The following is a 15,462-nucleotide window of genomic DNA, read 5'->3' as shown; positions in this document are numbered from 1 at the left end:
TATTAAGCGCTTTTTAAAGCACCTAATTTCCATCTGAGTCGCCTGCATCTGACAAACCATGGCTACGGTCATGCGGCGTACAAGTGCATTGACAACAGTGCACCTACACTGCTCTAGAGAAAGTTTCCAAACCTCTGATCCTCAGAAACTTAAGACCATGAAATAACTAGCACCAGATTTTGGGCTGTACGAAAGAAAATGACTATGCATTTAGCTTCTGCCCCTCATTACATTGCGTAAAAGACAGATTCTTTATAGGTATATATATATATAAGGAATATCCACATATTGTACTTGTGGTGAAGTGGGAACAAGATTATTGTTCCGAAACTTTCCATTTCATACCTTTCATCAAATGGAAATTGTTACCTGAGAACCAGGAGCCTCATTGCTCGTCATGAAAGTGTGTGTTTTTGCGACACCTTTCCCTTCGTCTGAAGACCCTCAGTAACTACTTCCTAAGTTATGGAAATAGGGACCTTCAGTTGGATACACGGGAATGCGACTGTGGTGCAAGCTTCCTAATGTCCTGTAACAACCTACGCAAAACACACACACAGAGACACACACTCTATACACATATATATAATCAGTGGGAAACTTGAAGGGCTTTATGCACTTGAAAGCGGCTATTGATTCCGTTAGCATATTTTGAGCAAACTTGAGTAATCCATAAAGGAATTGCTTTCTCGTACTTGTACATGCTTTTTTGTTATATATATATATATATATATATATATATATATATATATATATGGGTTGAACTAGAGATTCCCGCGATACATATACATACACATTTAGAAGACATGACTTTCGATCAGAAGATAGAAAGTCCCTTCGCTGTAACACACGCGCGCGCACACACGCAGGCACATGTGTATGAATCGTGAAAAACTTTAGGTAAACCCGAACTCAATGTACGCAAGACATCTTTGAAGTGCATTATATTTCATTTGACAACGCCTCTTGAGAATAAATAGATTAATATGCATTCAATAGAAATGCCGCACAGCCTGTAAAAAAGACGGCGTTTGTTACCAAAGGTAAAGATTAGGTGCAATCGTGACAGAAAGGTACGATGTCACTTCGGAAGACGTATGCATGTTAAGCAATATTGAAGTGTTTGCATGTAGAGCTAGGAAAGTTTTTGTAGTGTTCTTTTGGACAGGAGAGTCAAGTATTGTAAATTTATTATTGGGAATCCTGCCTTTAAAAACCGCCGTTTTTTGCGTTAGCGTATTTTTGAAAAAACATGAGTTCCTTTACTCGTATTTGCGGCTCCAGAAATAACTGCTTATGCTTTCATGCCACGAATCTGTAATATATATTGATCGAGAGGGTATCGAAGTTTTTTTATGGCAAGCATACGAAGCTTGGCGAGGGAGAGAACGCTAACAATTTCTTCTATTGGGCTGAACGAATTTAGCATTGCCATTCAAAAAATTTCAAGGAGACAGGGTAGAAAACGCGACATGCGAAGAAAGCGAATTATTTGCTAGAAATGAACACGTATTTAAAGTATTTATAGTGAGCATTGTAATATAATGAATACAGGGAGCTTATGGTAACATTTTGTCCGATCATTCATGGAAATGTGTCTGAGCTTACTGGTAATAGAGCATGTGTGCCTGTAGCAGGCGCCTTATCAAAGACGTCATTTTTAGTGCATTTCGGAATGAAGCATCTATTGGCTGTCTTTTAAGGATATATTTACGTATTCTATGCAATACTCGCAGAATGATTTCACAGTAGGCCTGACAACATTTCGCGGATATTTGTGTGCAGAACTCGAACATGAGTGCAGGTGTACTCCTCCAAGACAACAAGAGGTTGGGCAGCACCTGCGTAGTCCAATGGTTGAAGAGTTGAATTCCGCAGCTTTCATGGTTTTACCCATTTAAAACACCAAAATTATAAAACACCAAGATTTCCTATATTCGAAGATTTAAAAATTATATTCTGGCAATAAATTATTGTGCACAAATTATAGAGGACACGCTTTCATCAAGCGCGTTCATTTTCGAAACTCGCTTAGGCACTATGGGAAGGACAACAATCTAACCAAGTGAAATATTTGTACAAGAAAAACTGGAGCATCGTCGGTATCCGACACAAACGTAGATAGGTTTGAAGAAAGTATGCTGCGTACTCAAATGTCCGAACTCAAGAGGACACATTGACGACAACTTTGCCCTAGGAATGTAACTTACAAGAGTGGAAGCTTGGACTAGTTGGTGCGTAGTCATATTTGCAAAATTGTTTCAGCACGCGGACAAAGGAAAAAAAGACAGGGTATAAAGAAAGAGCACTGGAAGCGCTCTTTCTGTTTTTCTGTTTCTCTGTGTTTCTGTCTTTTCAGCACTCTTTCTGTCTACCCTGTACTTTTTCCTTTGTTCGCGCGCTATAACAATCTTGCAAATTTGCTCTAGGAGTGTCAATTCTTAGGGAAGTGCGAGGCTTGGTGAAATTCTCTATTTGTTTTTCTTCAGCTTTCTTTTTCTTCCCTGTTCTCTGTCTTTTTAGAGTGTTACGTCTTCGTATCTAGTTATTTATTTGTTTCTTCAGTGTTACGTCTTTGTATCTAGTTATTTATTTGTTTCTTCATATTTTTCCTTTTCTCCCTCTTTCTTACCCACTTGATCCTTCTTTTTTTCCACTTTCACAGGCGTTTTTTATACAATGTTAAGCACCTAATATTATCGTTAAGGTGCTAGAAGAAGAAGGGGAATCAGGTTATTTTGGGCACGGGTGAGCGCTCATTGTGCTGCAGATGCCTCAGCCGTATATGGTTGTTCCCTGTGTTATTATCAACATCAATGAGCTTTGAGATTAACAGGAGGATGTCTTCTCTCTGGTGCGAGCACGTAAATAATGTGCTCTAGATTCCTCTGATGCTGTGTGTGGTTTCGCCTGCGTTGAAATTCTCTGTAGCATGGGCAACACATTGCTATGGTGTATATTGTTTCAGCTGCGTTATCCCAAGCGACGCTGACAAAAAAGGACAGCCGGCTCTTCTAAAGTACTTCGCATATAAAATCGACTGCATGATACCGCGAGAGCAGAAGGTCGTAGGTAGGTAGGTAGGTAGGTAGGTAGGTAGGTAGGTAGGTAGGTAGGTAGGTAGGTAGGTAGGTAGGTAGGTAGGTAGGTAGGTAGGTAGGTAGGTAGGTAGGTAGGTAGGTAGGTAGGTAGGTAGGTAGGTAGGCAGGTAGGTAGGCAGGTAGGTAGGTAGGTAGGTAGGTAGGTAGGTAGGTAGGTAGGTAGGTAGGTAGTCCAAACAGGTACACGTGGTACCAATGCAATGTTGCATTTCAATCTACCAAATTTATTCACACTCATACTCGACCTATCAGCACATATCTACATATCTGCCGACCATATCTACATGCACATTGCTTCCCTTGAATACGCTTTTTGCTGAGTTTCCTTGATAATCGTGGTGTTGATCCACTTCACGAAGTGCGACACACGGGTGTGAATGTTAAAGCTTCCATTTCCGCTACACCCATACGCGAAAGACACCAGGCCAACTAGGACGAATCTGGTGGCTTTGTTGACTTGTTGCCATGCGGTAACCGGTCCTCCTGAGTCACCCTGAAAAAGACAGCAGTGGGAAAGAATGCAACTAATAGGGCACACGAGGTGCTTTGAATACAAATACGAGTATCTATCGATTTCGACACAGTTTTACTGATACCCAATATTCAATTTACCGTTCCAGCCTTCAATAAGCTTTTTGCCTTTCTGTCGGCCAACTTCAAGTTTCCTTGATACAAAAGCCAAAGGCGTTATCCGGCCACTCAAAGAAGACCAGCCAAGTTTTTAGACTAGGTCATCTGGACATCTTTGTGTGAAGAAAATGAACTTGTCCAAACAACAATAAAAAAACGTGATTGATTCTCCTTTTTGAGAATCGGTCAGTATAACAAGAAAGTGGAAGGTGTCTTCGCAGAGGTGGTTCAGCTTTCGTCGTTCATTGTTTCTCCACAAGGGCTAAGGAATGAATAGTGAAATAACAAATTGCAATTTCACATGAAGAACGACAAGAATGTTGAAACTTGTAGCACATACCTCAAGAAGAAAGCAAGCACGAAAGGGGCGTACACAGAACGAGCGCGGAGAAACACCTGTCAAGCTTGATACCCGAAGTACGCTGCTCAACCAAGAAAAAAACGTACAAAACGAACGGGTAAGTATACACCTAGGTGAGCGTGAAAAGGGGTCACAATTCTTACTTCTTCGTGTGTGAGGAGTGCGACCCTTTTATAAGTGCGGCAGTGTCAGTGAGCGAAAGGCGTTCACGCTCTTGTTAACTACTGTAACTTTAAAGCAAGCTTGTCGTGGAAGCACAAATTGTACTGAGCGCTTGAATCCCGAGATTCCACGACGCCAGATAGCACCAGAAGCCACTATGAGAGATAGCGTCTGTACGCACTTTAATCACGCAGTGTGGAGGCACGCGAGCACATCGATGTGCGGAATGGCGGGGCACAACAACCTTAAGAGCGCGCACGCTGGTGCTCGCTTGTCGGGCCATCTCACCTACTGATGACAAGAACGTGCTGAAGGGCTGAGCTCTGAGAACCAGCAGGGGTACATAGTGTATATACATTGCTCGCCGCTAACATCTTCCAGAAAGGTCGCTAGGAGGCTTGGTGGTAGCGCCGCGCACTGAGAAGCACGAGGTCGCTGGTTCGACGCCCCAATTCGAAACATTTCCTTCTCGTTTTTTTTTTGCACTTGGTTGATAAACATTTTAGAACATCTTTTTCATGTCAGAAATATGTCACATATTCATGGTGGACCCCGGCACTTTCGCATTAAAAAAAATGTTTCCTGGACTGAGCTTTGCATCCCACGTCACGAGATTGCCCATTGCTTCTTGCGGAAAAATCAATTAATTTTTCTCAACGCAAGCTAAGTTAAAACACTCTGTTCTCATATTTTGGAGCCATTTGTATCAGGTTACACGTGTTGCGCTTGTAAAACTTTATTATAAATTCGTGCTGCTTACCAGACAAGTTCCCATGGCATTTGCATCTGTGCATATCATTTCAGAACGGTTGAAGGTGTGGCGCGAGTTGTTGAACTGGTGTGGGCAGTGTCTGTAAGGTAGAACTTTTGTCTTGATGTATTGAAGCCGGACTGCCTTTCCATGTGCTGGCCGCAAGGTAAAGTAGAGTTAAAATGAACTTCTTGAAGGTGAAAATACAAAACGTTTCCACAACGATATATAATGTCTTTGTAGGTATAAATTAGCGCTAGGAATTGTTACTTCGCTATATTATGGGCGCCATCGTTGGAATAGCTTACATCACAATTGCGGCACCTGCCACTTCGCTTAACCAAGGCCTCTAGTGCGATGGTTGCCACACATCAAAAAGGTGTTTTGAAATAAAATATATTATGCTTTAAAAAGTTTGTCGAAGGTAATAATTGCACAGAAACCTAACGGTGGCACAAAGTGTCGTAACCTAACTACACAGTCTCTCAATAATATGGGTACAAAAGGATCGTATTGATTCAATATAGATTACTGAATATTCGACAAAAAAATTTTTCTGAAGTAACAAAAAGCTTACTCTGCCTTGCGCTTACTCACCGCACGTGATGTTGGTACCTTAAGCTCACAACGCATGGACATATATCTCAACAACACAGGTTGATGAAAACATACACGAAGTGGAAAATCGGGCGAGATTCTTACGCAATACTAATGTCACAGTCGGAAGGGGAGGTGAGGTAAGGCAGTATGCAGGTACACTGCGCCCCAAAACTATGTGCACAATTCTCTCTCAGCAGTGTTTGTGAAGTGGCACTAGTTTTATAACTTCGTTGTGAACCTTATTAAGGTGAAAGCCATATGTGCGATTCATCACGTGATAATTTCGGCTATTGGCGCCAGCATTACGTGGCGTGGGGAAGGAGTGATTCGCGATTCGTCATTACGTGCTTACGTCACGTTACTACGTCACAATGATGACCTTGGCACTAAAATTGGCACTAAACTCAGACATCATTGTGACGTCACGTGATGATGCTGCCAGAGTACATCTTAGCTTGGTACAAGCTGGTCTGATCACGAAGGATATGCTGAAGCACAACTGGTGCAGAACGCTTTGGAATTGTGGTGGGGCCTGATCAGTTAGAAGTAAAAAAGAAAGTGTACTTTGTCTTCCAGTTATCTTAAGTTTATGTATAAGGTACCGTGTGTGTGTTTGGTCTTCTTACTTATGGCATCACCTCAACAGTGTTCCAGGTGGTGCTCAAAAGGAACCGACATGTGGCTGCGCTGTGAGGATTCACAATAGAACGCAATACTCCCCCTTCACGAGCATCATGCAGCTGACCGCTTCTACCAGTGTAGTTTACTCGCAATATAGATACATTTTTTCATAAAATTCATTAGTTCTGCCCTAGAATAGAAATTTGGGGCTTTCATAGTTTAGCGAAATTTCGATAAACGAGCATCAAATTTCCGAGCGAAATTATACCATATTTTGAAAGAACAAATCTAAAAGAGACAGAAACTTTTTTGTTTGTTGTTTGCATGAAAACATAACCATTCTCACGACCATGAAATAAAATGTTATAAGTGCAGCAGCACACCATCATTTAAATTGGCCACCACGAAAACGAACGGTGCGGTGGACTTATTTGACGAAACAAATCACTGTACCCGGCGAGAAACTTCCTAGGAGAAGCAACAGAATGCATCATATGTTATTATTATTATTAACACTATACTAATGATCACATATATTATTAGTATTCATAATATTCATCATGATTTTTAGCCTGTCCTAATCCACCATATGGCGACGGACTCTCCTACTGATCTCCACTTTACCCTTTGAGAGTTGACTTCACTTGACCTCACAGTAGCTCTTAATTTCGTCCTTACATGTGACTGTCTGCCTTATCTAACTAGAAAAACTTCTCCTTGATAACCAGCCTACCTGTCTTACTGTTCACTGGTTGCGTCTTCTGCGCTTTACGTGGTGTGCCCGGGTTCACATTTTTTTTCGATTGATGTATACTTGGATATATGAAACTGCTGTCTGTTTCTTTACCTATTCTATCATCTATCGACCTATTAAAGTTATTGCCATCAATTTACGTTTCATGGAATGCAATAAAATAACTAGCTTTTGTTCTAGTTATCTTAGTGTTCATGTTTAGGCCTCAAAATTTAGAACGGCCAGTGTACTTTAGAATCTAAAGGCATAGCGCGACCCTCACCTAGCAGGAGAAAGGCGTCCTTTAGTACTTTAGTTCATAGCAGCGCTATTCCGAATTTTTTAAGTGCATCCTCGTAAACCTACTTTTCAACCAAATTTCTTGATGCGCATAGTTGCTCATGCATCATTAAATATTATGTATTTTATGTAAAATCATTAAATATCATGTAAATATTATGTAAAAAGCTCCATTGTAAGCCTTTTACAGTGGAGCTGTTAGGCCAAGCGTTGGTTCATTCGTGCTGAACACGAAATTCCGCACATGAATGGCTTAATAACGTTGCCTAGCAACCAAAGGCAAAGCTTCGTGTCTGCCTCGTTAGTCCAGAAACGGAGCTCTTTTGATCTGTAGGCAACCACTCTGCCCCACCAGTCGTGACGATGCGATTAGCCAAGCTTGCCTTGGCTCCTTTGAGAGTGTCGGGAAGCAGGAGTTCACATTGGCTTTGATTAAAGCTAGCTCAATCAGGGACGACACCGCGGGCAATAAAGACGCTGAAATTCTGCGTAGGGCCACATTCATACGCTTTACCGAGACATGGGACACCTGCAGGCAGATCGATGAATAAAAACTTTGGCATATTCTCGAAAGGCCAAGACCAGCTGGATGCCGATAAGCTAGGTGTGTCTTCAGCTTTGTGACTGTTGGGTAGGCTATGGTCAATTTTTTTTTATATTTTTATTTCGGGCGCCTGGAAAGATGTGCAGATTGCTTAGCCTCTTCTGTTCAGAACTATACAGTGGAACGACAAACGATAAGCTAACGTTTTAAGCACACAAAAATATGGTATGGACACGAAAAAGCTGATTCGACTCGATGATGATACACAGTATTATGCTTATTGCGTAACTGTTGAACAAAGACTTGATTACGCAGTAGGCATAACTATAAACCACGCTGACCGTTGCCGAGTAATGCTGAAGCAAGAAAAATACGATCATACCCAAGTCAATACACAAGCAAGTAAAAATGACGCATAAGTTCCACGCAAACGCCAGAATACTACTGATTGTTCCTTTAGAACATAAGCCCAAAACAACGAGCTTGGTAGGTGTAATTGACCAAGTTTCAACAGTAAAGAAATTGCATGCTACTCAGAGAAGGATGAAAACCGGTGAAAGAAGAGTGTCCCGGACGTTTTTAAAATAGAAAAAAATGACCGCGTAACTACGTGCCTCAGCCGGCCTTCTTTTGTGCGTAGCGTTGGAATTTCAGCATAGCCTAAGAAACACTGGGCTTTTTAGAGTTACGTATCTATATCATTTCTAGCAAAGAAACAAAGCACCTAATACTTACGTATTGATGTTGTGCCTTAGATATACAAAACATTCGCCTTTTTATCAGTAGAAGTATGCACGCAGCCACCAATTCGATATGGCTGGGCGTCTATACTTTGGTTGGGTCGTTTAATTGTGTGACAGAGAGGCTGGCGAAAAATTCTGCTTTCAAGTATCCGAAGAAAAAAAAAAGAAAGTTTGAAACACTGGTATGCTATGCCACACTGAAAAAATTATGGAAATATTTGAAAGCTAGAAATTGAGGGACAGATGAACAAGAAGAAAGAGAAATAAGAAGGTGCCTTCTAGGGGCATTAAAGCTTTGAAGTAGTGGAATGGTATTTAAAATTAACCTTATACTATAGCAGCTATTTATGAAGACAGTACGTACCATGTCTGCTTTGCCGTGTAGTCTGCCTCATATCCAATCAAAATAAGTGTATGCGCAGAAGCCTTCTTTGTAACAATGCACCTGTTCACTTTCGAAAGCGCATTTTTGCATGAATGACACGCTTTCCAAGCTGGTCTGTTGGGACTATTACGTACCTTCGTCTACGTGTCCCCAACCAGCAGCCAGTACCGCATGATTCGCAAGCCACATATTTGTCGTGGGCAAACAAACAGGCTTGACGAATTCGTCGAACACCAGTGGTTTTGTCAACTGATTCGGAAGGACAAAAAACACACACAGCCACGCTTAGCATTTCATAGGATTCTGGATTTATTAACTACGATGTTTGCAATAATTTATATCTGCTTCATGTTCGTTACAGGTTAAGGCTCGTATCTTGTGAGATCGAGTTTCTTCGATCGATACCCGTACACTGAATTTTGCGTCATGGGGGGGGGGGGGATCTCAGGGTCACGTTACCCGTGAGCCCTCTTCCACCCATTGTTTAAACATACAAGATATCTCCGTCACGCATAAAATAGAAAATATATATTGCAAAACGGCTGCACATCACACCCTCTTTTTTTTCAGTGTAAAAGTGAGAGAAGCTCTTCAAAAACATCATAAGAAACAATGACTCAGCCTACATTGATAAAATGCAGTGTGAAGACTGTAGTGCCAAACTTTTACTATTACATGTTCACAATTATCGTTCAAAGTTCAGGTTAAATTTACATAAATAAATTTTGCATTGAAAACCCAACGTGTCACGTCCGAAATTTCAAGATGTACTTTTCGTATTTCCTCAACAATGGCTCACTGCAAATTTTTGAAATTTCACATGAGAGGTCTGTGGCAGTAAAAGGTAACAATGTACCTCGTTTTCGTCTATTAGAGTCTACGTTGGACCCACTAGACGCCTTCGAATTTTATGACGTTGCGAGGATCTCAGGGGTGCATTTTCACCCCCATATTGTTCTCGTACGTTTTCTGACTTTCAAGCTGTCGTCTAATGGTACCAGTGGTATTTTCGGGATTTGTACAAAATATTTTACTCATTCACGAAAAATTGTAATTTTCTCTTCGGTGTTCCTTTATTGCAAGATCATTGGTCTTCAGTCGATAATAGCCCCGCCGCGGTGGTATAGTGGCTAAGGTACTCGGCTGCTGACCCGCAGGGCGCGGATTCGAATCCCGGCTGCGGCGGCTGCATTTCCGATGGAGGCGGAAATGTTGTAGGCCCGTGTGCTCAGATTTGGGTGCACGTTAAAGAACCCCTGGTGGTCTAAATTTCCGGAGCCCTCCACTACAGCGTCTCTCATAATCATATTGTGGTTTTGGGACGTTAAACCCCACATATCAATCAATCAATCAATCAGTCGATAATATTGTGAAAACCATGTGATGCCGCCATTACGCGCATTAAAATGACACGAAAAATCTGACTGCAGGATATAAAGGGCCCACTTGGCGGCCCCTAATGAATATACAGCCCCCAACCCCCACCCCTCCCATAATTTTCAGGATGCTGTACTTTATTACATGTAAGTGCTGCCTATCAGTCTCGGTATACGAATATTTCTGAGAGTTATACAGCCGCTAAACAGGGCCCCAGAATCTATGAGAGTCTTGGATTCAAACACGGTACACCTTCGGCTTTTCTACGCTAGAAGAGCGTTAGCTGGGGCCACAAGACAGCTCTTTGACGATGGCAGCTAGCTACTTTTCGAAGGCACTAACGAGTACGTAACGTTCGATAACTCAAAAAATATAAAAGTAAATGTTTTTATACTCCTCTTCAGTTCTCGTTTAATAGTCGTTTTATAATAACCATTGCACAGAGACTTACTTTTAAAAGAGCTACGTCATTCTGCAGTGTCGTTATTTTGAAACCCGGATGCACAATTATTTTCTTCACGTAACCACGCGGTCCTTCTTCTGCCCATGTTGCATTGTACTTCACACGAACATCGTCTAGGTGGTCCAAGCTGGAGATAAAAAAAAAATAAGGTAGGTTTGCCCAACGAGCCTTCACATTCAGACACACACACTCGCGAATACAAAAGTTTTAAAAGCAAAAATGAGTTTGATGCACTTATAGTAATGACTTCTTTCGACACTGTGAAGAAAAAATGCTTTCGTGCGCATGCGAGAATTTCACATGCGGAGAATTTCAAGTGTCGTACACTGTCTTATTCTTCAGTGAGACCTCACTGTCACTTAGCGAATTGCAGACTCGACTAATCAGAACAGACGGCTGTAGCATATAGGAAGAGTGTTTGCGTCAAGGAGAAGTCTCGTTCCACAAGTGCTTTAAGTGTTTTTTGAGCGCTCTGTCAGCACACAAGAAAAAAGGCATCATGTCCTATATACAAGACACCAGCGCTTGGTGGTACTTAAGTGAAATATGCGGAATTTAAGCACATATGTCCATTTTTACCCAGTTAGCCCGTGTAGTTGTTCTGAAACTACAACGTAGCAAGCACGCGTTAGTTACGTTTGATAAAATGCCGACAGGGAGGTTTTTGCGCTCGTGATAGACAGTTTCTCATTTCACTCGGATGAACCTCATCAAATATTTGAACGCTTTCAACTACCGACTTGACGAAAGGTTGCCAAATTCTGCCTCGTTGTGCCAAAGTTGTTTCCGCTCATGTCTGATAGAGCACGCTGTTTGAATTGCACTTCATCGTCGTCATCACCTAGATTCCTAAGAGACGGTTCATGTAGTGCAAAAAAAAAATGAACTGAAGTAATTGAGGCCAGTCTCCTTATTAAAGACACCATATATATTACCTCACAGATCTGGGACAGGTTCATCGACTAGAATAACAGCAAAACGGTAGCTGGCACAGGAGCTACAACTCCGGATTTGCATCAATGTAATCGGAGTTCTGAAAACCACTGAGCCCTGGGGTCCTATATTTAAGACACAAAGATTGTCCAATCTTGCGGTCGAGGTGTTAGTGTTAGGGGAGACCAAATTTGAAGTACGAAGCTAAACATCTTAAACTGAATAGGAACATAATTTGATAGCTATTGATATATTAGCTGATTTTTATTCGTCATTCAATATCAGGTGGAGGTGATTGTCCTCTTTTTCCCCTTCCAGCAGCTTGCTTTCCGCTTTACCGATTTCCGAAGAAAATGTATTCGCAAATGTATTCAGAATGCCTCAGATACCTCTTTTAATTTCTGATTTATTTTTGCTGCAGTCTGAAGCAAAATTTCTTAGTGTCCTTTTTATAGGACACCAGTGCCTAAACTGTCAGAGCACGTCTTAAGAATCTTGGCTTTTAATTAGCGTAAACAGATCACTTGCCTGTAAACTACGCAGTGGGCTGCTGTGATTATGAAGCTAGGTGATATAATACTCCCTCCACATACTTGTGACTTGAAATGACCAGGCCTATCCTCGATGTCCATGACCATGTACACCTGTGCAACATACCAAGATATATTTAACTTGCCCCTCAGTGAAACTGCTTTTCACGTAGCGCCCTTTCAATTGTGACACTGCCCCGCCGCGGTGGTCTAGTGGCTAAGGTACTCGGCTGCGGACCCACAGGTCGCGGGTTCAAATCCCGGCTGCGGCGGCTGCATTTCCGATGGAGGCGGAAATGCTGTAGGCCCGTGTGCTCAGATTTGGGGGCACGTTAAAGAACCACAAGTGGTCAAAATTTCCGGAGCCTACCACTACAGCGTCTCTCATAATCATATGGTGGTTTTGGGACGTTAAACCCCACATATCAATCAATCAATCAATTGTGACACTTACTGTTGTCTTATGATGGAAGCAGATAGTCAAAAAAAAGTTTCAAATTTTGTCCAGTGCTCAATTGTGTGACCTGCCGTGGCATCGAATTACCAAAAGAGACAAGAAGAGGTCTGACGAATGGGATTTTGAGTAGGTGCACACCTCCCACCTGCCGTCCCCGGCACTCATTTGTGCATCTCTCTGCTGTCCGTTTGACAGGAAATTGAAGTAAATATAAAGAGTTTTTTTAATGCTGCAGTCTGAGGCCATAGGTTAAGTAGTCGTGGAAACGGCAGCCACTTATTAGAGTTTACAAGGTTGCGTTAAGGTGCTAATATATAGAACGATCCTTACAATCCATGGCATTTTTGTCCGTTCGGTGTTATTTCCGTTTATAATCCTGCCAACAACTTTTACGAGGCCACAACCTGTGAAAACATAGTCGTGATTAGTACGTAGAGCTGCTTGTGCACAAGTTTCAAGTGCCAAAAACCTCTCCAAGTAAGCACACGTTACGAAAGGTTATAATTATAGGTGAAAAAGCAAGGTATCACTTAGGATATTCTCTTATTATTCATTAAAGAGACGAACGTGACAGGTTCTTGACAAATCATGATTTTTTATGTGTAATTCCGGATGGCGTTGGGGGCCTTATTATTATCAATGGTGCTCATTTCAACAACGTTAGATTTACGATGTTATGTATTCAATTTTGCAAAGTATAATTTCAGCTGAAGCCCAGTGAACCTCCTTTAGCTTTATGCAAACAAATACGAAGAAAAAAAAACATCACACTTTATTTTGCCACCTGACTCTCTTGAGTGATTATTTAGTATTCATTAGGGTGTTTGATATATTTTGGAGACCTCCTAAAACTTTATTTCATGAGAGGTCGTATAAATCATCCTTTCTATATTATGCAACAACTTTTCTTCATTTGTCGCTGTAGTAAAAGTTTATTTCGATTTATCTGTATTAATTATAATTTCATCCTCACGCTCAATATTTCGTTGCATGTACAGTACAAATAAATAGTGGTATAGATTGTTACCTGGCTGATTAATTATTTCCAACAATACCTGAAACAAAAAAGATTCTACTTTTATTGACAACATTAACTAAGTGAGGCAAACAGCTCTATGCAGTTGCATACATGATACAGCATCAGGGTTAACCTCTATAATATATGCCCATAGGTCAAAATTACAACAATCGAAACAAAATGCACAAGATAGGGGTTATCCCAAAAGTCTGCATCTATTTACGCTTAAACTTTTAAGTTTTGTTTATTTTAGTCATGTCTCCAAACCACATGCTTCAAAAGTATACAATGATTCAGAGGTATGACTCATTACGGAATAGAAAATTACTGTGTTTTCTTGTCTGGTTCAGCCAACTATAGCGAAAAGTAGCCCCCACTCTATACTTTTGAATATTTATTGGGTTAACTGGCTCTAAACAAAGCTAAAACTTGATAAAGAAAGTGCCTGTGAGGAGCTCAGCAAACAGTATGCGACGCTACATAGCCTATGTTGCAATACAGAATAATCAGCCAATATTTTACTGGCTCACTTTACGCCTCTCCCCCCCCCCCCAAGTCACAGTACCCATCACCCTGATACGTCACACTATTCAGCTAACTTTGCGCCCCCCCCCCTTCATGCTACTAAGGGGCAGCCGGCCCCCCCGGTTCAATATGTGTGCATACATATGCCCCATTAAAGCGTTCTTGTGCCTAGAAAGAAGTTCACATATCTAAAAACTAGTTAATATGTTCATTTTAGCTCTTCCACAGGCAGACACATGATGAAGGGCATCATCATCATGCAAAAAATCCTGTTTATGTAACTACAAAAGGAAAATGCACAGGATTAGTACTGGGCAACTGGGAACTGGGGTTCTTACTTGAGGTACAATCAATGAAAAAATGGGAATACTCATCCACGCTGGTGGTTTCATGACTTCCTCAGAAGCTTTGTTCTCCGATAAATGGTTTTGTGCAGGCAGCGGGCTTATCCGTCTCGACTTACACTAACTGTGAACAATGAGAAGCAAAATACGACGAGGCTGGAGCGCGAAGGGACTCCGATGTGACACTATGCTTGAATCTAACGGCTTAGATGACTCAAGAGCGCCTTCATCGTAATCTCCCAAATATTAACAAATACCTCCTACGCGGAAACGACTGGTATTCAAAACTTGCATAACCACCGGACTTACATTGACGAACACGTTGAAGTGTGCCGACACACATTGCTCGTCCCGAATACAGCATAAAATTTTTTGGCAGCATCGATGCTGTAGGGGCCCGTCTTCTCGTGATCACACGAATGGAATCGTCCTATGATTAAAAAGATGTCCTCGGAATCGCGCGCAAAAGGTTATTCACGTCTACGTATCGCTAAATGGTTGTCCAAAGCTTTCTGGCGGTGATTTACCGCATGCCATGCAGTCTAGCTCTCGAAGTGTGTTGGTTCATTGTGTCTTTAATAACGCACGTGAGATGAAATGATATCACTGACGTGCTCATTGCAATCACAGCTGCTTAGACGTAACGTGTGCCTATTTGCAGGTCGTTGCACACGACAAAACAAAGATGGTAAAGTGACAGCAAGTTCTACTGTAATCGCCTTGTTCATATATGTCGTCGTACGCCTCAGGGAACATCTTTTTTCGTTTCGTATATGCTTATGTGACAACATAATTACAATTATGTACATGCGAAGATCAGGACCTATATTCGCTCATTATTTGTCAGATACTTCACATAACTTACTACAGTGAACACGGCAGCA

General features: G+C 41.5%; 1 protein-coding gene across 1 annotated transcript; it reads right to left on the bottom strand.

The window, feature by feature from the left end:
* Positions 1 to 3,304: 3,304 nt before the first annotated feature.
* On the bottom strand, positions 3,305 to 14,851 carry LOC142768480 (trypsin-like). The gene is made up of 8 exons (XM_075870470.1): positions 14,605 to 14,851; positions 13,719 to 13,746; positions 13,022 to 13,095; positions 12,233 to 12,348; positions 10,760 to 10,898; positions 9,066 to 9,180; positions 5,015 to 5,160; positions 3,305 to 3,594 (listed from the first exon to the last, which is right to left on the bottom strand). The coding sequence occupies exons 3-8, from the start codon at positions 13,031 to 13,033 to the stop codon at positions 3,382 to 3,384; spliced, it is 741 nt and encodes a 246-aa protein (XP_075726585.1). The 5' UTR covers positions 13,034 to 13,095; positions 13,719 to 13,746; positions 14,605 to 14,851; the 3' UTR covers positions 3,305 to 3,381.
* Between the last annotated feature and the right edge of the window lie 611 nt (positions 14,852 to 15,462).

Source organism: Rhipicephalus microplus, chromosome 8, assembly GCF_043290135.1.
Source record: "Rhipicephalus microplus isolate Deutch F79 chromosome 8, USDA_Rmic, whole genome shotgun sequence".
Classification (NCBI taxonomy): Eukaryota; Metazoa; Arthropoda; class Arachnida; order Ixodida; family Ixodidae; genus Rhipicephalus; species Rhipicephalus microplus.
Note: the sequence above shows the minus strand (reverse complement) of the source record. Positions and strands in the feature narration are given on the sequence as shown.

Coding starts and splice junctions, on each gene's coding strand:
- LOC142768480 (XM_075870470.1), bottom strand. Junction 9,181..10,759: donor ATGACGTAGCTCTTTTAAAA/GTAAGTCTCTGT, acceptor CTTCCGAATCAG/TTGACAAAACCACTGGTGTT. Junction 5,161..9,065: donor TTGGGGACACGTAGACGAAG/GTACGTAATAGT, acceptor CCTTGCGGCCAG/CACATGGAAAGGCAGTCCGG.